This window comes from Strongyloides ratti (assembly GCF_001040885.1).
Source record: "Strongyloides ratti genome assembly S_ratti_ED321, chromosome : 1".
In the NCBI taxonomy this organism is placed as follows: Eukaryota; Metazoa; Nematoda; class Chromadorea; order Rhabditida; family Strongyloididae; genus Strongyloides; species Strongyloides ratti.
Window position 1 is genome coordinate 9,802,480 of NC_037307.1, and position 25,862 is coordinate 9,828,341.

Consider the following 25,862-nt stretch of genomic DNA (forward strand, 5'->3'; position numbering starts at 1 on the left):
ATTTTTTCAACTTAATGATACAAATGCTTATTTTAAACCTTCTTAGTTTTTTTGTTACAAAAAAAATTATTATATATTCTTTTTTTTTATAATTAATCATATTTTTGAAAAGAAAATTTATATTTAAAGAAAATATCATAGAAAATAAATTTTAAAAAATGTTTTTTTTTATCAACTATTATTTTTTATATAAATTTATCTTTATATATATATTTTTATTTGTAAATTTTCTTTTTTACAAAATTTTATAAAATAAATAATTTTTTTTTGCTAAATAAACTTATTTCAATTGAAATTTATAATATGTTTTTAATACCGTAATGATAACATAAAGATTATCAATTTTAGCAAAACTCTGTTTCAAATTATGAATATATAAAATATCAGTTTTTAGAAAAAGTAAAAGATTCATTTTCACAGGATCAAGTAGTTGCTAAAAAAATATATTCGTCGATATAAGCAAATGTAATTCTTTTATTTTATTTGTTGTATTATAGAAATTAAAAAAAGTTTTTTTTAGTTAAAATTAAAAAGCAATTTATATAAAAGTTGTCCAAAATAGTTCTCTATCTTTTTAACAGAGAAAAGTAACATATAAACTTTATAATTCTCCGTTTTGAGAAGTTATAAGGATGCAATTTATAATATTTTTAAATTTTTTTTATGTATTTAAAATCAATAATAAGTTTTCTTTTTAAAAAGAGAGAACATAAACTATACAAGTAATAATTTTATATCTTTTATACTATATTTTTAATAAATACAGTTAGTAAACATTGACATAAAGATAACTTTTCAGTATGTCAACAAAAATTGAAGAAGAAACTAACAGAAATATACAAAAACTAGCTTCAGCCCTGTCAACGGGGATATAGCTCAGTGGTAGAGCATGTGACTGCAGATCATATGGTCCCCGGTTCAATCCCGGGTGTCCCCTATCTTTTTGCTTTTATTGGTAACAATAAAAAGTATTTTATCAACGCTTAATTATCAACTATAATATAATACAAAAAAAAACTAGTTTTTAGTTAAATCATCTACTTTTCCTAACAATTCAAATGGTTTTATTCCATATTTTTCAGCAATATCCTTCATGTTACTTATTTGATTTGGATGATATGGAATGCCACCAAGCTTTTCAACAAAAATTTCATGAATTCTTTCATTGTCTCCAGCAACTTCTACAGCTAGACCGTTTTTATTAGCTTTTGGTAAATTTCTCATTGTATCAATTAAATCTTGAACTCTTCCTTGAAAATCAGGTGCAAAACATTTTGGATTAATGGCAATAAATACTTGTCCTAAATTAGCTTCTTTTGTTGTTGACATCCACTTACGAACATGAGGTCCCCATGTTCCTCCAGAAAGGATGCCACATAATAATTCAACCATTGCTGCGAGACCTGTACCTTTGTAACCTCCAAGTTCTTCCATACCACCTAATGGTAATAATCCACCTCCATCAAGAATTTCTGATGGATCTGTGGAAACATTTCCTGTTTTATCAGCACCCCATGTATTTGGGACTTTGATATTTTTTCTTTTTGAAAGTTCAATTTTCCCAACAGCTGCTGTTGTTGTAGCCATATCAAGAACAAATGAATCATCATTATTACCTTTGGCCCCAAAAGATATTGGATTTGTCCCTAAAGCTGTTTTACCAGAACGTGTTGGAAACATTAATGGTGATGTATTTGTCATTGAAATACCTATCATTCCAGATTCTATACATTTTAATGTGTAATATCCTGCAATACCATAATGATTTGATCCTTTTGATGAAACTAAAGAAATTCCAAAATTTTTAGCTTTTTCAATGGCTAAATTTGTACAAAAATTTCCAACAACTGGTCCTAATAGATTATTTCCATCAACCCATGATGTTGCTGCAAAATCGTTCAATATTTTTGGTTCTCCCTTTCCTTTACATGCTCCTGTTTTAACATCCCTCATATACATTTCTAATTATTATAATAATTTCTTCTAATTGATTAAACTTACCAAGACGATTAATTCCATGACTATAATGTCCTCTATTATCTCCTTTTACTAATACATCAGCTAACATCTTTGCATGATCAGTATCAGTACCAACACTTTTCATACAATCAACAATGTATCTTTTTACCTTTTTTTTAATTAATTAAAAAAATTATTATATAATTACTTACATCTTTAATTGGGGATACTTGATAATCTTTAAAATCTAATTTTTTTGTCTTAAGAATTGTTTCTAATGAAACCAATTTACTTGCAACTGTGTTTTTATATCTTCTTATAATTAAATTTGTTTGCATTCTAAAAAATGAATTAAAAGTAAATAATTTTTATTTACTAATAAATTAAATAAAAGATATTGTAATTAAACTAGATTTTTACTATTAGAATGAAATTTATATTAATACATAGAAAAAAAAAATAATGAAAATTAACCTTTTTTTTTTCTAAATAAAATCGTTGTACAGATTATTATCTTTAATTGGGAAAATGATTGCACGTGACAACAAAAATTTCTGAGAATTGTAAATGCTCCAGAATAGATTAATTTATTTACTTATTGATTAATTAATGCATTATAATCAACAGATATATAGTTGTATTTCCGGGATATACTTGCATACTTTATATTACTGATACTCTGACTTTTTTAAAATTATCAAAATAACATTTATAATATCAAAATTTCCATCTAATTAGAATTTTATAATTAATTAAAAAAAAACTTATCAAGCATTTAATATTCAAATTTTTTACATTTTTTTATACTCAACATGATAATAATAATTATACCAATTTATAAAGTCTACATGTACCAATATAAAAGAAAAAAAAATATTTATAATTATTTTTTTATACAAATACCTAAACAACACTTTTTATTTTTTTAATTATTTACAAACTTTGAAGTTATCATTTTTTATTTTTTTTTCATTGAATTGAAATTGAAAAATATGATTATTTTTAGTTTCAGTAATCTTATTTTAAAACATTAAAACAAAATAAGAAAAATAAAGGCAGTCTTTGTACATGTTATATATTAAATCAGTTGTATGAAAATTAAATTAAAAAAAAAATTTTTTTTAGATATATTGTTTTTTCAATATTAGATACAGTTAAAATTTTGACTTTGTTAAATAATAATAAATAAATTTTTTTATAAATGACTTTATTGAAGAAGTAAGTAGATGATTATCAATAAAAATTAATGCTGATAATTTCAAGATTAGAAGTAGAAAACTAAAAAATATATCAGTTTATTTAAAATTCAAAATTTTTTTTTAATCTAAAATAATTATTTTAACTTTTATTTCAAAAATAGTGAAATTTTATATCACTGAAAATCTCATTTGTTTGAGTAGACAAATAAAAGTATTTAATTATACTATAACAATTAATTAGAAATTTATACTGAAATCATTTCATATCTACTTAAATACAGAAATAATTAATGTATACTTTTTATTAATTTATGTAATAAAAAAAATACAAATATATTTTTTAGTTTTTTTATATATATTATTGTGTTATTGTTATAATAAACAATTATAATATTTAAATTCTTTGAAATTATATTTTAATTTGACATTTTAAATATACTATAATTAGTAACTATTTAATTTTTTAAAACTATTCTTATGTTTTAATTTTTTAATTATATTGTTAAAAAAAAATTTTTTTTAAATTTACTTTATCAAAATTAATATTTTCAATTATTACTTACAATAGCAGTAAAAAAATTTTTTTTGGCAAAAAATAAAACTACAAATTTATGTTATTTAAATATTGTAACTAATAGCCATAGTAATTTTATTTTTATTTCTTAACACAAATATATATTTGATTTCTTTTCGTAATTCACTTAAAAAATAATTATCATAAAAAAGAAGGTAAAACTTACGATATCATTAAAATAGCTAATATTGTATTATTAAAATCATTAAAAGCAAACAAAAAATTAATAATTATATATGTATATCTTGATTGGGGTAATATATCATCATACTCCCATAAAAATTCAATAATAAGATAAAAAACAAAATTTGTAAAAGCTTGTATTATAAATTTAACATCTGTCCACTGAAAAGTTAAGTTATTATTATTATTATTATTGTTATTATATTGAGTTATTTTTCTTGTTTTATATATTTTAATAATTATAAATATATATAATATAAATGAAATTGATAAAAAAATAACCACAAATTTATTCTCAACTTCCCAACCAATTATTGAATCACCATATTGATATTGAAATCCCAAATCATATAAAGAATAATTAAATGAAAATATTGGTATCATATAAAAAATTGTTATAATTACTTGCCAAATATAACATATATATAACCCATATTTAAAAATTATTTTCCTATCAATATTAGGTAATATATTTTGTTTATAAAATATATCAAAAGCATTTAATGTTAGAAGAAATATAAATGCTACTATTGATAGAAAACTTCCTTGAAAAAGTCCACCCAAAATTATATCCAAAATAAGTGGTAAAGTTGAATTAAAAAAACCATATACAGAAGTAATAATAAAAATTATCTGTTGTATGAAAACATTTACACTAATACATAACTGTATCTTACATGCAATTGTTTTAAATAAATTTCCTTTTTTTATAAGTATCTTAAAAAATATTTTGATAACATTTGTATTTCCAAAAAAAAAACTTACATATAATATTAATAATTGTAGAAATGTAGTAATAATTGCAATTATAAAAATTACTGAACATATATATTTATTAACAATAACATCATTATCAGATAAAAAAAATTTATTTTGTAAGCTTTCAATATCAGGCTGTATCGTGCTCATTTTTTCTTAATAAAAATATAAAAAAAATTATTTTCTTAATAAACAATTAAATGTATTTTTATTGCAAATATAATAGTTCCACATTTAAAAAATATTTCTTATATAAGCTAGTTTAAAACTTAGAAATATAATTCAATTTAAAGATTAATTAATTATAATGATAAAGTTAATTTAGTTGTTTAAGAAAAAAACAAGAATAATTGTTTTTAAGTTTATTATAATATAATAAATAAAAAATTTTTTAAATGTATTGTTATTAAAATATTAAAGTACATATAACAAATTTGTTAATAATAAATAAATAGTTTTTTATATTTATAAAAAAAAATTTTTATAATAATTTAATAAATAATCAAATATTCAGATATTGATATATTTTTTTAATATCTAATTTTTAAAAAAAGAAAAAAAATAAGTTATTATAATTTTATTTCTATTTATAGGTGAAAAAAAAAATAAATAGCTTAAATAAAGTTGTTGTAATATATTCATAATTGAAACATTTAAATTAAAATAAAAATGAATATTTAAAAAAAAGAGTTAAAGATAAAATACAATTTTTTTTTCATAGTAACTTGATTAAATTATTAAACAAATCAAATTGTTAATAACAGCAATTTTATTTATTCATTATTACAAAGTAGTTTTGTACTACAATTAGTACAAACTAATAAACATATTATTTCTTTTCTTATTTCACTAAAAAAAAAATAATAAATTATGATAAAAAAAATTCAACTGACTTAATAGTTAAAGCAATAAAAAATGTATTAATACAACAACTTAATCTAAAAGATTTATTTATAGCAATTTCAGAATATCTTGAATCAGGTAATAAATATATTCCATATTTCCACATAATTTCAAATAAAATATAAAAAAAGAAATTAAATAATGTTTGTAGTAAAAATTTAGTATCAGACCAATAAAATAATATTTTATTATTTTTTGCAATTAATTTTCGCATTTTTAAAATTTTAATAATAATTGATATATAAATTAAAAAAGATACTGATAAAAATATTATTGTATATTTACTTTCAAACTCATTACCAAGATTATATTCATTAATACCATTTTCACCTTCATATCCTAAATAATATAAACTATATCTTAAGTGATCATTTTTAATTTTGTAAATGATTGTAAGTATACCACTGAAGACAAAACAAATATAAATACCATATTTAAAAAAAGTTTTTCTATTAACATTAATAAAAAATTTTTGTTTATAAAATACATCAAATGCATTTAATGTTAATAGAGATATTAAAGATATTATTGAAAGATGAAATCCTTGGTAGGTAGAAGATAGCATTATATCAATTACTAAAGGTAATCTTATATTGAAAAATGAGCACAATGAATTTATTATAAAAATAATTTGATGTGCTAAAAGACATATTCCCATAGTCATTTGTATTTTATAAGAGATATTTTTTAAAAATATACTTTTTTTAATAAATATCTTAATAAAAAAAATTTTTTTTATATGATTTGTAAAAAAAAACGTACAAATAAAGTAAGTGATTGAATAGATATTGAGAAAAAATATATAATAAGCATAAATATTGAAATGTATTTATTAATTTTAAGATCTTCTTCTGTTAATAAATTATCCAAATCTAATAATTTCATAATAAAATATTTAACAAGTTATAATAATAAACTTAGTATAAACGTTTTTTAAATAATTTTTATAATATTTTTTATATTTATTATCATTTATAACTATGAAAAATATAATTTATTTTATTTTAAACAAACATATTATAAAAGCATTATCTTTGTTTTTAAATTATTTCTTATAATAATAACTAAAAATATTTTCTAATAATTACTATTTTGTAGATTTATAATTTTTATCCTTCATTCAAAAATAATTAATACTATTCAAATAACAGTACAAAAAAATATTTTAATGAAAAGATAATTAATAATTGTACAAATTTTAATGCATTATATTAATATTAAATTTAAACAATATGTTTTAAAATTTTTTTTTTATTTTTATTTTTTATTTATCTTTTTTTTTTAAAATTAAAAATAAGACATTTTGAAAACATTTTGACTACCAACAATAGTAATTTTATGGCGATTTTTACATAAAAATAAATATTCCATTTCTTTTCTTATCTCACTAAAAATAATATATCTTTTTTTTTGAAAATTAATAAATTACCTTATCATGATGATTATTAATATAATATTAATTGAACCATTTAAAATAAATAAAATATTTATAACCATGTCTGAGTATCTTGATTTTGGTAAAAAAAATTCACCATACTCCCATATAAATTCAATTACAACATAAAAAATAAAATTTGAAATAGTTTGTAGTATAAATTTAACATCAGACCAATAAAAAGATTTATTTGTTGATATACTGTAACTTATCTTTCTTATTCTATAAATTTTAAAGACAATAGATAAATATATCAAAAAAGATATTGTCAAAAATGAAATGACAAATTTATTTTCAATTTCAAAACCAATAATATAATTGTCATAACCACCTCGATACTCAAAACCTAATGTTCTAATAGAAAATGTTAATGAAAAATTTGGTATCATATAAAAAAATAAAACAACAACTCCCCAAGTATAACATACATAAATAAGATACTTGAAAAATTTATCTCTATTAAGATTTGAAAAAAATTTTCGATTATAAAAAACATCGAAAGCATTGAGTGTTAATAGGCTGATAAATGATATCATTGTTAAAAAACACCCCTGACAAATACTACCTACTATTATATCAAGAACATAAGGTAATTTTTTATTGACAATACCACAAATGGAGGTTAGCATGAAAATTATTTGTTGAATGAATACACATATACCAATATTCATCTGAATCTTGTAAGCAATATTTTTTAAAATTTGACTTTTTTTTATAAATATCTAAAAAATTTATGTTTTAATCTAAAATTAAAAAAAAACATACAAATATTATTGTACATTGAAAAAATATTGAGATGTTACTTATAATAAATATAAAAATAGATACATATATATTAATTTCAATATCAGATTCTGTTAAAGGATGTTCACCAAATAATATTTCATTTGCAGACTGCGTAGTGTCCATTTTCTTTTTTAAAAAAAAAAGATAAATAATATTTTTAAGAAAAAAATATTAAAAAATAAAATATAATTTTTATTTTTATTTAAAAAAAAAAAGGAAAATCAAATTATGTATTCATGTAAATGTCAAAATTAAATTAAATATTACAGTAAAACAAAAAAATATTAAAAATTATATTGTTATTATCATTAACTTAATTTAACTTAATCGTTATTCTTGAAATTTTTTCCTTATTCAAATTGCAAAACATTTCTTTGATTATTTTTCTTACCTCTCTGAAATTTAATATATTATTAAAAATTATAATTAATAAAATAAAAAAAAAACCTTATTATTAGGATGGATAAAAATGTGTTATTTGAAAATGTTAAAGCAAAAAGATAATTAAGTACTATGTATACGTATCTATTTTCATCAAATAAATATTCACTAAAATCCCATAGAAGTTCTATAAAAACATAAATGATAAAATTCAAAAAAATTTGTATTAAAAAATTAATATCTCTTAGAGTAAAGGTATTTCTAATGGAAGTATTTTCCTGCTTCTTTAATTTGTGAATTTTAATAACAATTAAAATGTAAATGATAAGTGAAGAAGTTAGAAAAAGAATTACACATTTATTTTCAAATTCCCAAACAAATTTGTAATCATCAAATTCCATTCTAAAATTATATCCAATTTCATATTGTGAAAATTCCAATGTAAATTGTGGTATCATATATAAAGAAAATGTTAATATACCTAATATATAACATCCAATAATTCCTTTCTTAAAAAATGATTCTCTATTAATTGAAGGAAAAAATTTTTGTTGATAAAATACATCAAAACAATTTAAAGTTAATAAAACTATATAAAATATTGTCATAAAAAACATTGCCTGACATATAGCACCACCTATTATTTCAACTAAAATTGGACAATCATAATAAATGAATATTATAAAAAATGAAAATATGAAAAAATTTATCTGTTGTACAAAATTACATAATCCTATATGTAGCATTATCTTGTACGATATATTTTTTAAAATTTGAGGATTTTTTTTAAATGCCTTAAAAAATATATATATATATATATGTATTTAGACATTATTTTATATCTTACTAAAAATATTAATAATTGAAGAATTATTGAAATTATACTTGTAATTAAATAAAGAATACCAATTAATACATTTACCATTTGTTCATTATAATTTAATTTTTGAACCAATGATTCATCATGTTTATGATTCATCTTCACTAAAATAGATAAGCAATTTAATAGTAATATATTACTTTAAAATAGTTAAAATATGTAAAAATTTTTTATAAATATAAATACTTATAAAAAAAATTAAAATATACTTAGATAATTTGAAGTAAAATTTATATTTTAAGTTTTTAAAACTAATTTCTTTTCATAGAAAAAGAAAATATTTCACACGTTCAAATTACATTTTCATAGTTAAAATATAAATAAAAAATTAAACAGTAATAAAAATAAAGGAAAATAATTTATTTTTTAATAATTTTATAATAAAAATTATAAATTGTACTTTTTTTTTTGCACTTTTTTTTAAATTTCTTCAAGTACACAATGAAAAATTAAAAATAAACATTTTGAAATTACTTTTATTGTGATTATAGATATGAAATTTTTTTAAATAAGTACATTAAGGAAAAAAAAATATTTTAAATAAAGGTTTTAATTAAAGAATTATATATTTACAGTAAATGTACTTTAAATTTGTTTTATTTTTTTACTTTTATAAATAAATTTTTTTATCAATAAATTATATTTTTATTTTAAACTTAATTTTTCTGTAATATTTTGTTATACTCTATATAACTAAAACTTTAAATAGATAATTTTTTTATAAAAAAAATATTAAGGTACTATTTTTTTTAGAAACATTATTATTTATTTATAAAGAGTATATAATTTATTGGTTTTTTTTTGTTACATAAATGAACTTTCTTTTAGATAAAGTTAATTGATAAAAATTATTTTATTCTTAAGATTTTTTATTGTTTTTTATAACTGATGGTTATTATTATTTTTTAAAAATTAACCTATAAAGTTTATTAGTTAAAAAAAAAATTTAACAATATTATCGATAATTTATTGATGACGATAATAATTAAATAAAATCAATTAATATTACAATATTTTTTTTTATATATTTTAAAATTAAATCTTTCTTTTAAATAGTAATTAAAGCCTAGAAATACGTTATATTTAGTTTGTCAAAAATTTATATTTCATATACTTCTAATTATCTACTACTTGATACTTTAGATTTTGTTCTAGATTTTGAATTCTTATTTAATGATTTTGAGGAAACACTTACTGATACTGAGGATGATTTTTTTTTGTCTTTACCTCTACTAGAAGAATGTTTATTTCTATTTGGTGGTAATGTTATTTTAGTTGTTAATTTTGGTGCTGTTGTTGTTTGTGATGCCTTTTTCTTTTTAATTAAAATAACAATAATAATCACGATAATGATAAGCAAAAGTACTCCACCGGCAGAACAACCTATTAAAATATATAATTTGTTATTTTTAGATGCTTCATCATCTTCTTTTAAACCAGTACTTGCTTTTGATATATGATAGGTTGTTTCGTATAATGAATTGCTATCACCAGGTATTCCAAATGTACATGATACAATAGTGTTATTTTTATAATCATCAGGTTTAGAAGGATGATATGTTATATATTCATTTCGAAGTATAAAATTTTCATTAAATTCATCTTTTTTATAATAATTAAATATTTTAATTTTATCTATACCATCATTTACTTTCATTTCATAAAGTTTTAGATTATCAATGCTTTTTAAATTACATTTTAAAATATCTTTATCACTACTTGATCCACGAACAGTATTTTTATAATGTACTGATTTTTCTGGTATAATAGTAAATTCTTTTTGTAAAATCAAATCAAAACCACCGTCTTCTTCTAATTCACATTTATAAGTACCAAAAAATTTATCAACATCTTCAATAATAGGTAATGAATCAACTTTTTTCTCATCAACTTTTTCTCCTTTAGGATTCTTAATTCGTTGAATTTTTGTTTTATATCTTTTTAAATAAAAATCAGAAAATCTTTCATCAGGTAGTCCATCAATAACAGCATGACATGAAAGTTTATTACCAATATTAGCTCCTTGATTTGCAACTTTAAAAGTCATTTCACCACTTTCTTTTTGAGGAACATTTCCAACTTTTGGTTTTAATACAGCTGACCTATCTTTAATTCTACCATAACATATTGGATTATAATAATGTATTTTATCATCAAAATATTTGCTATCAAAAAGAGAATCATTTTCTAGGATATTTTTATTTCTAAGTGCTTCCTTACGTTCATGTTCAATTATTTCTCGATCATATACATACAATATTTGACCATGATAAAATTTGATATCTTTATCTAAATAATCAAATTGAAGTTTATTAGCAATAAGATTATAGGATGCTTCTAAATATCCAAATTTATAATGTTCTGAAATATCTATACCATTACACATTATTTTTTTTTCATCCATTTTTATTTCAACAGGTTCAATTTGTTGATTTTTATTATGTAATTCAAATCCAACAGGTAAATCTGGTTGATCTTTTTGTTTTATATAACCACATATAAATGCATTAGTTTTAGAACCAGGAATACCACTATAATAAGATGTATGCTTATATGCAGGCATTAATCTATGCCTATTGTAGTCTTCATCAATTTTTATATAACTATCTAATACATAATCTGAAGGAACAAATGAAGCATTTACATGATTAGCAATCCAACCAATATATGGACATGGAACTAAAGGATATACATTATTATTCATTTCAACTCCACTAAAAAGAAGTGCCATATCAGGTTTTGCTTTTATTGATATATAAAAAGAATAATTAATTAAACCACCATGTAAAAGTTTATTAGCATCATGATCTTTTCTATAAAGAGTAAGACCAATTTCACAATGACCAACATTACATCTATTAGAACCATGATATTTTCTTAAAAATTTATTACCATTATAATTTGTAAAATGATACATATGATTTGCTAAATTATCAATTGGACAGTATAAAAATCTTATACCTTTACTGGATATATAATTATAAGGAGTATTACTTTCAGAGTTTGGTAAATATAATTTTTCAAGAGGTACCTCTATATAAAGAATATTTTGTAAATTAAATATAGAATTACTTCCAAAATTTAATATAGCATTATACTTTGGACCATTAAAATTAGCAGTATTAATTTGAAAATACTTAGTTTCATTTATATTTTGCATTATTTCTTCATTTTTATAAACTATCAATCTATGATTGTCTCCTTCTTGACAATTGTAATCTCTATTCATTTGACTTCCTTCCACCATTAAGAACCATATTTTTGTAAAATAATTATTTAAAAAATATAATAACAATAAAATTTTTAATAATTTCATTTTATAAAAAAATAAATTATAAATTAAAAATAATCTTCTCAACACATTTTATAATTATAAAATTTTACTATAATATTAAATTTATAAGAATAATATAACATGTCTTTTTTTTGTAATTTTATATTCAAAATATAGAAAATATGATAAGTTATGAAATATATTATAAATATTAATATTTATAATAATTCATGTAAAAAAAAAATTAATATTAAAATTTACTTAGTTAAAAGAAATTACCACATTATAGTTGAATTTTAAGTTTTTTAAAAGTTATCATACTGTATAAAAAAGTTTCAAGATTTATAATATTAAAAAGTAGATATAATAATTATTTTTTGTTTAGATTTCTATAACTTTATGGATCAAGTTTTTTAGAAAATTCATTAAAGATAACTTTCTTTTCAAAGGAGTTTTCTAACTTATGATAAAAACACATTTTAAATAAGTTTATAATTAGATATTTGTATCTTAATTTCAAAAAATTTGTAGAAGCTTAAAACTTGATGCACTAGATTTGTTTTAACTTTTTTGATATAGTGTATATTGAAAAGTTTTTATGAATATTAAGTATTTTTGAGTTACGATATATTTTAGTTTTTCGTGCCTTATCCATTTTCACCAATTGGTTTTATATTTTATTAGTGATTAAAATTATAAATTTTTTTTTTAAAAAAAAACACTTTATCTAGAAATTATTTAGAAGTTTATTGCAAAAAAAAATCATGCTTCTAGCTTAATTTAACAGCAAAATATAAGCATAGGTGAAAAATATTCATTGTTTTGATTATTTATAATATTTTAATTTAAACTTATCATATAACAATGTAACTAATCTTATTTAATTTGTCCTTAAAAGTTTTATTATAATAAAAAATTTTTTAAATATTAAATATTTTTTTTAAAAAAATTCCAGATTTCTGGTTCAAATATTAATTAACATTATTTATTTTTATATTATTAGATTTAAAAAAAATTAATTCGCTTTGCGTATTTGTAAAATTGTATATTAAAAAAATATAATTTATATTAATTCTAATCATAAATAAAATTCCAACTTCATAATATTTTTTCTCACAATTTTGATAAATATCTTCTACATTGATATTATTAAATTGTTTCATACAATATTTTTCCAATGTATAATGACAAAATATTATAACCACATAAACAGTCATATAAGTGACAAAACACAAAATTGAAAGCAAAAAATTCATGCATTGAATCAAATATAACTTTAATAAAAAAAAACTTAAATTTCATAGTAATAAGGGAGAAAAAAATTAAAAACAATTAGAATATTTTTATTCAATAACTTTATTACTAATTTGTTTTTTTGAATAAAAAAAATTTCTTTTTCTTTTCCATTGAATATATTTAACAATAGTAATATATGACATTAAGGGAAATCCTTTGTAATAAGCTTTATCAGCTTGACTGCTATAATGTACACCATATCGCATTCGATTAACAAAATGCTCACAATTATCAAATAAAGAATTATATGGATATAAACCTAATGAGTTAAAAGCTGTTTTTCTTATCTTTTTAATATTAAATGGTGTTAAATATTTATCTTGCTTATTATTAATTCTAACTTTTCCATGTTCAAAAGCTGCTTCCTCTATTTTTGACAATTGTATAGAATAAGTTCTTTTTGTATAACATAAACCTTTTTTATTAAACAATTTTTTATCACTATCTATTTTTTCTTCTTTTGCTAAATGTGATATAATATAATCATTTTGTATTATACCAAGAAATATCACAAAATGACTGTATACTTTTATTCCTAATATTCTTTTTTCAAATTCTAAAATATCTCCTGGTTTTAATAATAATTTTATAATTTCCAAATTATTCCATCCTGTTTGAAATTGTTGTGTTGAAGATTCATCAATATTATTTATCTTATACTTTTCATCATTAAATGATGATAAAAAATTTTCTAAGTCATCCTTAAAATCATATTGATATAGAATTTTCATAACCTAAAAATAGATATTTAATAATCACTTAAAAATAATTAAATACATGTTACATGATCATTTAATGATCATATAACATAACTAAAAATTTTTATAACTTTAAATGCACATTTATATAACTTTTTACCATTATTATATCAAAGCCAAACAATAAGCAGATTATAAAAGTTTTAATAATTCATTAGCATTTAATTTTATTTTCGTTATTTTATTTAGTCAAATGACATAAAATTTTCCCAAAATTGTAAAACAGTTTATTAGAAAATTTAGTTTATTATTTTAATTTTAAAATAAATATTATAATATTTTTCTTTGATTTTTTAAAATAAAATACTATATATATAAATTTAAAAATTTTCTTTTCATTTTATATTAGTTAAGACATCACATTATTAAAATTAATTATTCTTTTTCAAAAATAATTCCATTTGTTGCTACAACTGGATTTTTATCAGTGACAAAATTAGCTATAATATTTAAAGGTATAACTTTTTTATTTTTATCAATATTAATTGATAAATCAAAAATTATATCAATTATTGATTCATCCATTTTAGTTTTATTGTTTTTTTTGAAGGTTTTTATTAAGTATCCTACATGTGTTCCTGGAATTTCTTTGTAACTATCTTCATCTTTTGTCAACTCTTCGTTTTGTGTTTTTTTTCTACAATATGGAATTACAGAAGTAACAGAGTTTGTAGTTATTGGAGATCTTACAATATTTGGATATGTATCCTCAGAGTTAAGTGGATCAAAAACGTGTGGAGTTTTTTTTAATATGTTTCTTTCTACTTTTTTAGAACTCATCTGGCTACTAGTTCTTTCCCTCAAATTATTTTTTTTATCATTTATATTTTTTACTATAGAGGATTTTTCTGATTGACTGGTGTTTGATGAACTCATTTTACTTAAACAATTTCCTAGTTTAATATTATTTTTATTTCCAAAACTACCATCAGAAAGACAATTATTGAAAGAATTAAAAATGTTTTTTGGGTTGCATCTCATATTTATATGTGGTTTTCCATCAACATATGTTGTTCCAATGTTTAAATCTCCATGAAAAGCTGTTGGCAATCCTCTTCTAATTTGAGCCTTTCTATTTTCTCTACTTCTTGAAATTAACACTTTTGATCCGCTTCTTTTATTTTTAGAACTTCTAGAGAGTCTTCTTTTATCACTTATTGAACGTCTGCTTTTCATTGATATATTAGATTTATTTTCTGAAAGACACTTTTTATATGCCATAGGAGAATCTGATTTTCTTATTTTAGTAGTATTTTTTTGAATATTATTCATTTTAATACATTGTTTTAAATTTTTAGAAAGGTTTTCAGAAATTTTTAAACTATCCTTAATGTATCTAGCTAATTTAATTTCATCATCATTATGAATTGAATGATCAGAAGGCATAACAAAACGTATTATTAAAATTGATTTAAAAAAAAATTTTAATTATATATGCAATAAATTTGGGTGTTCATCAAGTTTACATTCAAATATCTAATTTTAAAAAACAAGTAGATAATCTTAAAAAGATTTAAAGTGGAGTATCGTCTATGTGTGATTTCTGCTAGTGTTATAATTATTTTTAATGGTTGACCTTCTATTATATTAAATTGTATGTAGTTTTCTAAATAAAATATTTATTAATAAATATATATATATTTTTTTTCTCACTAATGACTAATACTAATTTTAAACCACATGAAAATCCCAGTTCAGATGCTTATGATCTCATTGCTTTAGGAGAATACTTTAGACAATGTAATCCTCCAAAGTTAAAGTTATCTTTAAAATGCTTGATGGTAAATTTATAGCAATTTAATTTTTTTTTTCAAATAATTATTTTTGTAATATTTAATTTTTTTTTTCTTTAATTTTTTAGTCAACACTTCATTTGAATACACCACCAAACATAAAAGCAGAATGTTTATATTTAACAGGAAAAACATTATTATTATATACAACAAATTTTCGAGAAGCAAGACAATATTTAGAGATAGCATATATAGCTATGAAAGAAATTGGGTCTAGTATGGAAATACAACGTTTCGAAGTAGTATGTTTATTAGCTGAAACAATGATGGATCAACAAAGATATGAACATTTAAAAAAACTACTGCGTGATGAAGTGGCTGCATCAATTAAACATCCAAAACATAATGCAAAGCTTATACTATTATTAGCTGAATGTCATGCTAGGTTAAATGATACTAGTAGCGCTTTATATATTCTAAATACAGGTTGCGAACATTTTCAAAAACATAATCACTACTTAATAGAAGCTTTTACAATATCTGCTCAAACAATATTATTATCTCAGGATCCCTCATGTTCACCTGATGATATGACTAAGAGATTGACAAGATTAGAACAAATATCTAGACATTATCCTTCTGAATGGACTTGTGTTATGAATCTTCGTGTTTTTTGCTGTGCAATACAATTATGTTATTTATTAAGTCGAGGTTTATTACAAAGTGCCAAAAATTGTCTTAAACAATTACAAACATTAGTTGGAGTATTGGCATCTAGAGAATTAAATTTAGGTAATTGTGAATATTATGGTACTACATGGAAAATAATGTCACCGGAAATGTTTACAGCAGTAACATATACTTTAACATTTATGACAAATATAATGGCATGTAACTATGAAAAAGTTAATAAGTATTATCATATAGCTTTAAATCATTTAGAAGAAATTAGAAAATTTTCAAAATCATCACCTTACACATTAATGGAACGTGGTACTTTTGAGCTAGTTGAGGCGTTAGAAGTTGTATTGTATGAAAACATGGCACAGTGTAACTTAGTTTTGGCAAGACCATCAGATTGTATACAAGTTGTAACATTAATGTTAGAAAAATTAAAATTTGATACAACGTTACAAGATGATTTTAAACCAGCTGCACATCTCATATTAGGAATGTATTGTACATTTATGTATAAATATGTAGAAGCAGAAAAACAATTTTTAGAAGTTATTAACAAAGTTCGCGACAAAGATGTATATTTATTTGCAAATTCATGTTTAGCATTATTATATGTTTTAACAAACAGAGAGATTGATTATTTTAAAGTATATGGAAAAATAATACCAAATAAGATTAATACACATTCAGTTGGAATAAGATTTGTAACACTTTTTGCATGCGGGTTTCATGCTTATATTGTTAACAGAATATCTGATTGCCGTGGTTATATGAATGAAATTGTAGATCTAGCTAAAGAGGATAATTTATTTAGAATAATGTCTATGGCTTTACTAATGTTAGCACAAATTTTTGAATCTCAAGAAATTGACACTATTAAAAAAGCTTATCAATATACTGCTACATTAGGGGACAATACATTAACAATATGGTTAAACAAAATTATAATGAGTAAGTTTTAGAATAATATAATTAAAAATGTAATCTTACGTTATCTTTTTTGTAGAAATGCACGGAAGTTATGGTAGAATAAGCCAAGCTGAAGTGATACAACAAGCTACAATTCAGTATATCAATGTTATAGCAGAAGATAGACAAAAGGCTGAAAGTCATGCTTCCAATAGCTATATAAATTGGACGGAAGGGCACCTGGATTTTCTTTAATGTATTTTTTTTTCTATCCATTTCCTTTCATATTTTTAATATTAATAAATATATATTTTATAAAAGAGATTCAATGAATAGATATTTAAATGCTTTTTATGTAGAAAAAAAAAGTAAATTTTTATTAGGAAAAATGTAATTAGACATCACTAGACTCAGGCTTCCACTTTTTCGTTGGTAATTCTAGTTCGTCAAGAAGATTTCTCATATCTTCATTGTCAATTGGTTGTCCACCTTTTTCTTCAAATTTTCTTTTTAAACCAGATACAACTTGATTTGTTATATTTTCAATATTTTCTGCTATAAACATAGTTGCTTCATGGCCATAAGCTTTTGAAGTTTCAGCTAAAACTTCTTTAATAACATCTTGGGTAGATTTTTCTTCACCATCGAAATCAGGAGCATCCTTATAATATACAGCTAATGAATCACCTGGTTCAGTAAGCCATGTACAACCTAGATCTTCATACATATAAGTACATGTATTACAAACACAAATTGTCTCCCTCCATGAAAATCTATTAAAATAGCACGTTTCATCAGAACTTATCAATTTAAAATTATTTTCACTAATATACATTTTAATTCTTGCTAACCTACAACTTTCTTCTTTAATTTTTTCATCAATTTTTTCTAATGGAACATCTTGTATAGCATTATAAAATTTTAAAAAATCTAATTTTTTTGTACAATCTTTGCAATATAATTCATCAGCATTAGTTGCAACATCACTTTCTTGATTTTCTTTTAAAAGATGTTCTATGTGAAACCAATCTTCACAGGAATTACATTGTAACATCTCTTCAGCTCCAGTATATATAGCATCACAAGAACAATATTTTCCAACAAAATTGTGTGAATAAACATTATTTTTATTGATAGGATCCTTTCCTTCATATAATTGACATTTGAAATTCAAAAAATTATTATTTCCACAATCACAACAATAATTTCTTTTAGTATATAATTCTATTACATCATGATCTTGATGGCAATGCATAGAACATCCAAAACATATAGCAGCATCTTTACCAGTTTTTTCACGACATGTCAAACAACTAAAAAGTAATTGTCTTGTTTTATATCCCTAAAATTTTATTATGATTAAAAAAATGTTTTTTAATTTTATTTATAAATATACCTCAGGATAAGTACAAATTTTTCCATCTGAAGCAGATGTTAGTGTAGCTATTCTTTCATCTTCTGTTTTACAGTAATCAACAAATTCAGTTAGTGATATAACTCTATCAGTATCATCATCTAAGTTAGTCATTGCAGCAGTTGAACTAGCGCATGTATCAGTGTCTGTTTCAGGATCATTTTCACTATGAACGCTAGCCTGATCTTTATCCATTATTATATATACACTTTTTTTTCTGTTAAAATTTTAATATAAAAAAAAGAAGATTTCTCTAATGATGTTACAAAAGATGATATATCTATAAAATTCAGAAATAAATAAGATCTTTATTAAATAAATTACAAAATCAATAATAAAGTAAATTTTTAATTAAAATTAAAGTTTATATAATAATTTTTTTAAAATAATTTTTTTGTGTATATTTATTAAAATAAAAATACAATTTTGCATAAATATACAATATGATGCATATTATACTATATTAAAAAAAAATATGTATTTTTTAATACTTGTTGTAGGTGTATATATATTTATACCATACATAATAGTCGTCGTTTTATATTTGTTATATAATCATTAATCTACCAAAAAATGCATAGACTTTCGCGCACTTTTTTTGAAAAATATTACTATTTAGTATCAAGTAGATAGCTTTAAATAAAATTGAAAATAATTGTAAAAATTAAAAAATATTAGTAAAATAATTCATATTATTAAAAGTAAAAATTATTATTATTTTTTTCTAGTTTTTCTACTCTTTATCTTTAGTCATCATAACAAAAATTTTATATAGTAAAAATAAATATATTATGACAACAAGAGTTAGTGGTTAAGAAACAGAAATGAGATGTTGTTTTAAAACTTCCTATCAAGACCATTACGTTGTACCAAAGTTATGTTATTTAATCTGTATGCATTCCCTCTTCTATATTTGAGTTAGCCCGTTATTATTATTTATATAAAGAAAAATTGTTGTGACCCTTATGACCCTTTAATGTTATATATTGTTAATTTATTTTTAATTATTGACTGACTTTTTTACATTTTTTTTTTCTTATTACAATTTTAGATGACATGCCGGAATTTGGTAGTGAATCCAGGAATCATGCCTGTGGAAGAAAATGGATGATAAATGATACATGTGGTATTATTTGTTTATTTGTAACATGGTTTTTAATGTTATATGGCCAATTTTGTGTGTGTACGGTAATGTTGTCATCTTTTCAATATTATCCAATACATCAATCTATAAACTTTATTATATTTCAATGTTTATTTATACTAGCTGGTATTTCACACTATAAGACAGTTTTTACTGATCCTGGTGCTGTTCCAATAGGTAATCTAACTGATGATTATATTGCAAGATTACAACGTGAAAATGCAAATAAGAAACTTTACCAATGTACTAAATGTTGTTCTGTAAAACCTGATAGAGCACATCATTGTAGTATATGTGATAGGTGTATCAATAAGATGGATCATCATTGTCCCTGGGTAAATAATTGTGTAGGCCAAAAAAATCAAAAATTTTTTGTTCTTTTTACGTTTTATATTGCATTATTATCAATACATGCATTGTATTGGGTGATCTGGCAATTTCTCAGTTGTTTAGATAGTGATTGGGCCTATTGTTCACATTATAGTCCTCCAGTAACTACTATTTTATTAATATTCTTATTATTTGAATCCATTCTATTTTCTGTATTTACTTTAGTTATGTTTGGTACACAAATTAATGCTATATGTTCTAACAAAACGGGAATTGAATCATTAAAGAAAGTGGAAGAAAAATATGTATCAAATAGATATAAAAATATGCAAATAGTTTTTGGAGGAAGAATGGGTCTTAAATGGTTTAGTCCATTTTATACTCCATTTATCAATGAAAAAACATATGAGGTATCAGTATAGAAAAAAAAAAGGTTTTTTTCCATCGGTACTATTCTATTTCGTCTCCTTTAAAATATTAGTAAAAAGTATTTTATGACTGATAAAAGGCGATTAAGAACTTTATGAAAATAAAGAAAATAATAGGAAGTAGTAATTTATTACAAGAACGTCGGCCAAAAATTACATAGATAACTATTTTAAGAAAAAGTAACAAATGTTTTGGATAATAATTTACATACAAGACATCTTTTTTTTTTTTGCTAGCAAAATAAATGTATTCTGAATGAAAAAGTATTTTTTCTTTTTTTGTAAATATTTTCTTTTTAATTTTTCTAAATTTACTTAAAAAAAATTAGAAATTTGATAGGTTTTTATTTTTTTAATAAAATTTTTTTTTATTGATATTATAAAATAATCAGATGCATGGACAGGTACAAAGATAAAGGTTATCAGAGAAGTAAATATTTATGTGGGATAAGACAAAAGATGTCCACTATTTCAGGTGTCGTCAAAGTGTTTTCTTTAAACAACTATTTTACAATAATTTGAAAAATGAGTAAAGAAATTAAAAATTATAAGGAGATACTTGAAAGTATAAATAATATTTTCTATAAGAAGAGAGTAATTTACACGTATGTGAAAAAAGTTATAGTTTTCAGGTAAGTTTAAATAAAATAAAAATGATACAAGTTAAAAATAACTAAATAATTCCTTATAAAATTTTAAAGAATTTTGAAAAAAGATTTTTGAATACAAGAATATCTATTAAACACTTTTGAATGTAATTTTGATAATTATGAAGATAAAAAAATTATTTTTTGAAAAAAAATTGATTAAAAAAATTTTTTATTTTAAAGCAAAAATTTCAAGAACGAGATACTATTTTAAGATAATTTTGTAAAGTTTATTTTTTTTGAAAAAAAAATAATAACAATTTGATTTCTCAGAAACATAGAGAACTTTTTAAGAATATTATAATAAAGAATCGGAAATGTACTTTTTTATAAGCTTATATATAAGCATCTAAAATATGATACAAAAATATATTATTTTAAATATTTTTATTAAAAAATCATTATCATTATTAACACAATATTTAAGTTATAATTTTTTAATTCATAGTTTATTAATTAGTTGGATATTGTTTATGTAAAACTAGGATAATTTTAATTATTTTATAAATTAAATATTTTTCTTTATAATTCATGTATAAAATTCAATAGGTGTAAATTTTTAAAGTTAAAGTACAAAAACTTAGTTTTGTCATTTTTCTACTTTTCTCATTTTTGAAATAAATTTTTATCAAATTTTTAATTCTTAGTTATTTTACGAATCATACTTTATAATATATATTTGTTTAAATAAAAATTTTAACAGTTTAAGTTTATCTTTTTAATTATTGATTATAATAAATGAAACATAGAATATATTATAAAGTATATATGTAAAATATTTCCGTTTTTAAAAATTATAAAAAGGAGGAGATTAAAAAGAGAAAATGAAAATTTTTCTTATAAAATCAAAAGAAAGAGAAAGGAAAAGGCAGGTTTGGAGGATATCCTTTTACCTTATAGAAGGTCTTTTAATTAAATATTTTATATCATTTTTTTTTCTGTTATCCCACCTTTCCTAATCCCCATAGATTATAATAAAATTTATATTATTATTAACATTGATTAAATCTTGGTCATAAACAAATTATGTTTCTAAGGTTAATAATATTTATACATTATAAAAAAGATAAATATTATTAAATGAAATATTATAAAAATATTGCAACAAAATAATCTTCTTTTTTTTAACTCATTAAAATATTTAACATGAATAAAAGTTAGTTATAATTTTTTTATTAAAATCAAGTCCCTGTAAAATAAAAATTTATATGAAAATAAATGAAAAAATTTAAAAAGGTAAAAATATTAATTGATATATTAAAAAATGAATTTCTAATGATAGTAAAAATTTTTTTTTTCTTTGTAAAGTATTTTAACTATTTTATGAGAAATTTTATTTAAAAAATAATTCAATTTTTCAATTTAATACTGGTAATTTTATCTGCAAAAAAAAAAAGTATATTGAATGGTATATAAAGCAACTGTTTTTATAAAAATTTAATGATATTTTATAAATTTTCTTGTTTGTTTAAGTATATATAATTATTTTAAAATGTTGGCATTATATAGTTAAAAAAATTAAAAAAGCTTTATCTACATATGAACATTGATCATATTTAATAATAAACAAGAAGATCACATTGCATCTATTCTTTATTGTTATAAATTTTTCTTTTATTTTATCAATCAAACGCGCATTTTTTAAAACATTTTCTTTTAAGAAATGTTATCTATACTTTGATTAAAATAATTTTTTATTTGTTATAAAAAAAAATATATATATATATTTTTATATTAATAAAGTGCTACAAAATAATATATCATTTTGTGTTATAAGTTTAAAATAAAGCATCTTTTGACGTCATTATTTTTAAAAGTGCTTTTTTGAAGGGCGCCATCTTGTTAAGAGAATTTCTAAAATTAACTAATTATATGTTCTTTTTTTAGTTTTAAAAATATCCTTTGATAATTTATTATCAATACTACATCATTTAATGTCAATTTGATTTTTGATTCAATAAATAACAAGTATACGTATTATTCTCTTGAAAGAATTTATTAAAATTTTAAATAATATCAAACATTTTTTTACATTAAGTTTATTTTAATAATTAATTGGACTAATTAAAAATTGTACCAATTTATTAAAAATGGTTGAAATAGTATGATAAAGATTAAAAAAGTTTTTTTTTTTTTTATTTATTTTGTTTATTTACAAAAATTTTGTTATTGTAAAGTAATTTTATATAATTTTTTTTATAAATAAATTAAATTTGTAGTTTCTTTACCAAAATCAATTATTTTCTTATACCTTTTTATTGAGATTAAATCTTTTACTATGGTACATTAACATTATTATCATCCTGTTTTCTAACTCATTTGTTTATTTTTAATAATAATATCTATGTGGTTTATAAAATAAAATATATTATTGTTAACATTTGAAACGTGGGGAATGTTAATATCTTATTTCCATTAAATTTATTTTATTTTATTAAAAAAATGACATTATCATTTGTTCTTACTACTAAATACTTTTTAAAAGTACATAGAAAGAACATTACTAAGTGATTTTAGTTTTGTATCATCAATTAAATAAAGTTTATCTTTAATTTTGTTAATAGAAATTTTCAAAGTACACAAACATTAAGTTTTTCTTATTAACAGGTTAGTGCATTGAACTGAAATTTAAATTTATTTTTTATACTATTTTTTTTTTAATTATACTTAAACATTTGTATACGTTAATATTTCCGCCTAACATATGATTTTATTAACCAATAGGGTTTATATATCTTAAGAATTTTACTTTTTTTTTCAACATTTTTTCACAAAGAAGAATTACTGATATATTTTTTTTCTTTACATATATTTTTTCCAATCAACATATATATATATATATATATAGGCATAGGAAAGAATGTTTATCAAGTAATTTATTCCATGTTTTTTTATATCCCCTTGTTCCATTATAAATATGTATATTTATAAACTTCTGAAATTGGATCTTTCCTTATTCTTTTATTTTTTTTTCTTTTTTACTTTGAAAGGCAATAATAACTTTTCCTTCAGTATTGTCATTATTTACTAAATATTCTTATTAATAACAAGGAAATAAAGAATTGTGTCAAAAAAATTACTAAAAAAATATATATAAAATATTAATTGTAAATAAAAAAATTATTTGTACTTTGTGAAATAAAAATTTAGTACAAAATAAAAAATTAATAAAAATATCTTGAATTTCTTTATTATAAATATACTTTACATAACTTAATATCTTTTCAGATTAAAAATTTTATAAAAAAAAATTACCATATTTTATTTATTTATAATAAAATAAAAGACAAAATTGGTATTAATCATAAAATATTTTTTTTAATATCTCATAACAAAAAAAAAAGAAAATATTTATTTTGATAAATTTAATGATCATTGTATTTCAAACTATTTATTTTTGCTTGTTAAAATTTAATTCAAATAAGTACAACGATAGTGGGAATTTCTTTAATATAAATTTAATACTTTTTTTTTATTAGAACTGAAATATATTTTATAATATATCATTAGTTAGAAGTAATCTTCAAAAACCAATTAAATTTAATATTTTAAGCATCTTTAATACTACTGTTGACATATTTATGAACAACCAAGACAACTGTCTTTAAATTTTTTGTTATTATCAGTAAGTGAGCTTCATTCTTATTATAATAAATATATTTAACTTTTTAAAAAAATGAATTTATTTTGTGATTTAAATAATTTATACTCATAATTTATTTCCTCATTTATTTTGTATTATTTTTTATTATTCTTAATAAAGTTAAAAAAAAAAGATAAAAATTTTGATTATATTTATTATAAGTATTTTTTTTTTTACATTAAAAATATTCATAAATATATGTTGTGAAGAATTATATAATAATGAAAAATAAAATTTAAAATATTATCAAGGTAGGTTAGACATTTTATTAGATGGTTAATTTTGATATATATATTTTTAAAATCAGGATAATAAACATGATGTTGTGCTTTGTTGTTAATGTATATGAGTTGATTTTCTTGAATATGTCGCAATTTTGATGTATCATTAAATTACATTTTTAAAACTCTTTTTATCGACATTTTGATTATTATATATATATATATTAATATTTTGTTATTCTTATATAAAATAATAAAATAGAATTTCTTTTATTTAATAATATTAATATCTATTAAATTGATATAATTATATAATCTTTATTGCTTA

General features: G+C 20.1%; 6 protein-coding genes across 6 annotated transcripts; 2 read left to right on the forward strand and 4 right to left on the reverse strand.

The window, feature by feature from the left end:
* Positions 1-1,017: 1,017 nt before the first annotated feature.
* Positions 1,018-7,014, reverse strand: SRAE_1000303800 (Malate/L-lactate dehydrogenase family-containing protein; the record flags this gene model as incomplete). The annotated part of the gene is made up of 6 exons (XM_024650183.1): positions 1,018-1,961; positions 2,002-2,128; positions 2,172-2,298; positions 2,434-2,444; positions 6,889-6,964; positions 7,007-7,014. The coding sequence occupies 6 exons, from the start codon at positions 7,012-7,014 to the stop codon at positions 1,018-1,020; spliced, it is 1,293 nt and encodes a 430-aa protein (XP_024503986.1).
* Positions 7,015-10,179: 3,165 nt separating this feature from the next.
* SRAE_1000303900 (Hypothetical protein) lies at positions 10,180-12,306 on the reverse strand (the record flags this gene model as incomplete). The annotated part of the gene is made up of 1 exon (XM_024650184.1): positions 10,180-12,306. The coding sequence occupies one exon, from the start codon at positions 12,304-12,306 to the stop codon at positions 10,180-10,182; it is 2,127 nt and encodes a 708-aa protein (XP_024503987.1).
* Positions 12,307-14,762: 2,456 nt separating this feature from the next.
* Positions 14,763-15,773, reverse strand: SRAE_1000304000 (Hypothetical protein; the record flags this gene model as incomplete). Its single annotated transcript, XM_024650186.1, has 1 exon — positions 14,763-15,773. One exon carries the CDS (start codon positions 15,771-15,773, stop codon positions 14,763-14,765), a length of 1,011 nt encoding a protein of 336 aa, XP_024503988.1.
* Positions 15,774-16,042: 269 nt separating this feature from the next.
* Positions 16,043-17,962, forward strand: SRAE_1000304100 (MAU2 chromatid cohesion factor homolog; the record flags this gene model as incomplete). The annotated part of the gene is made up of 3 exons (XM_024650187.1): positions 16,043-16,168; positions 16,249-17,749; positions 17,805-17,962. The coding sequence occupies 3 exons, from the start codon at positions 16,043-16,045 to the stop codon at positions 17,960-17,962; spliced, it is 1,785 nt and encodes a 594-aa protein (XP_024503989.1).
* A 139-nt stretch (positions 17,963-18,101) lies between these two features.
* On the reverse strand, positions 18,102-19,316 carry SRAE_1000304200 (Putative E3 ubiquitin-protein ligase UBR7; the record flags this gene model as incomplete). The annotated part of the gene is made up of 3 exons (XM_024650188.1): positions 18,102-18,507; positions 18,559-19,049; positions 19,104-19,316. The coding sequence occupies 3 exons, from the start codon at positions 19,314-19,316 to the stop codon at positions 18,102-18,104; spliced, it is 1,110 nt and encodes a 369-aa protein (XP_024503990.1).
* Positions 19,317-20,177: 861 nt separating this feature from the next.
* Positions 20,178-21,017, forward strand: SRAE_1000304300 (Palmitoyltransferase; the record flags this gene model as incomplete). The annotated part of the gene is made up of 1 exon (XM_024650189.1): positions 20,178-21,017. One exon carries the CDS (start codon positions 20,178-20,180, stop codon positions 21,015-21,017), a length of 840 nt encoding a protein of 279 aa, XP_024503991.1.
* Positions 21,018-25,862: the final 4,845 nt, after the last annotated feature.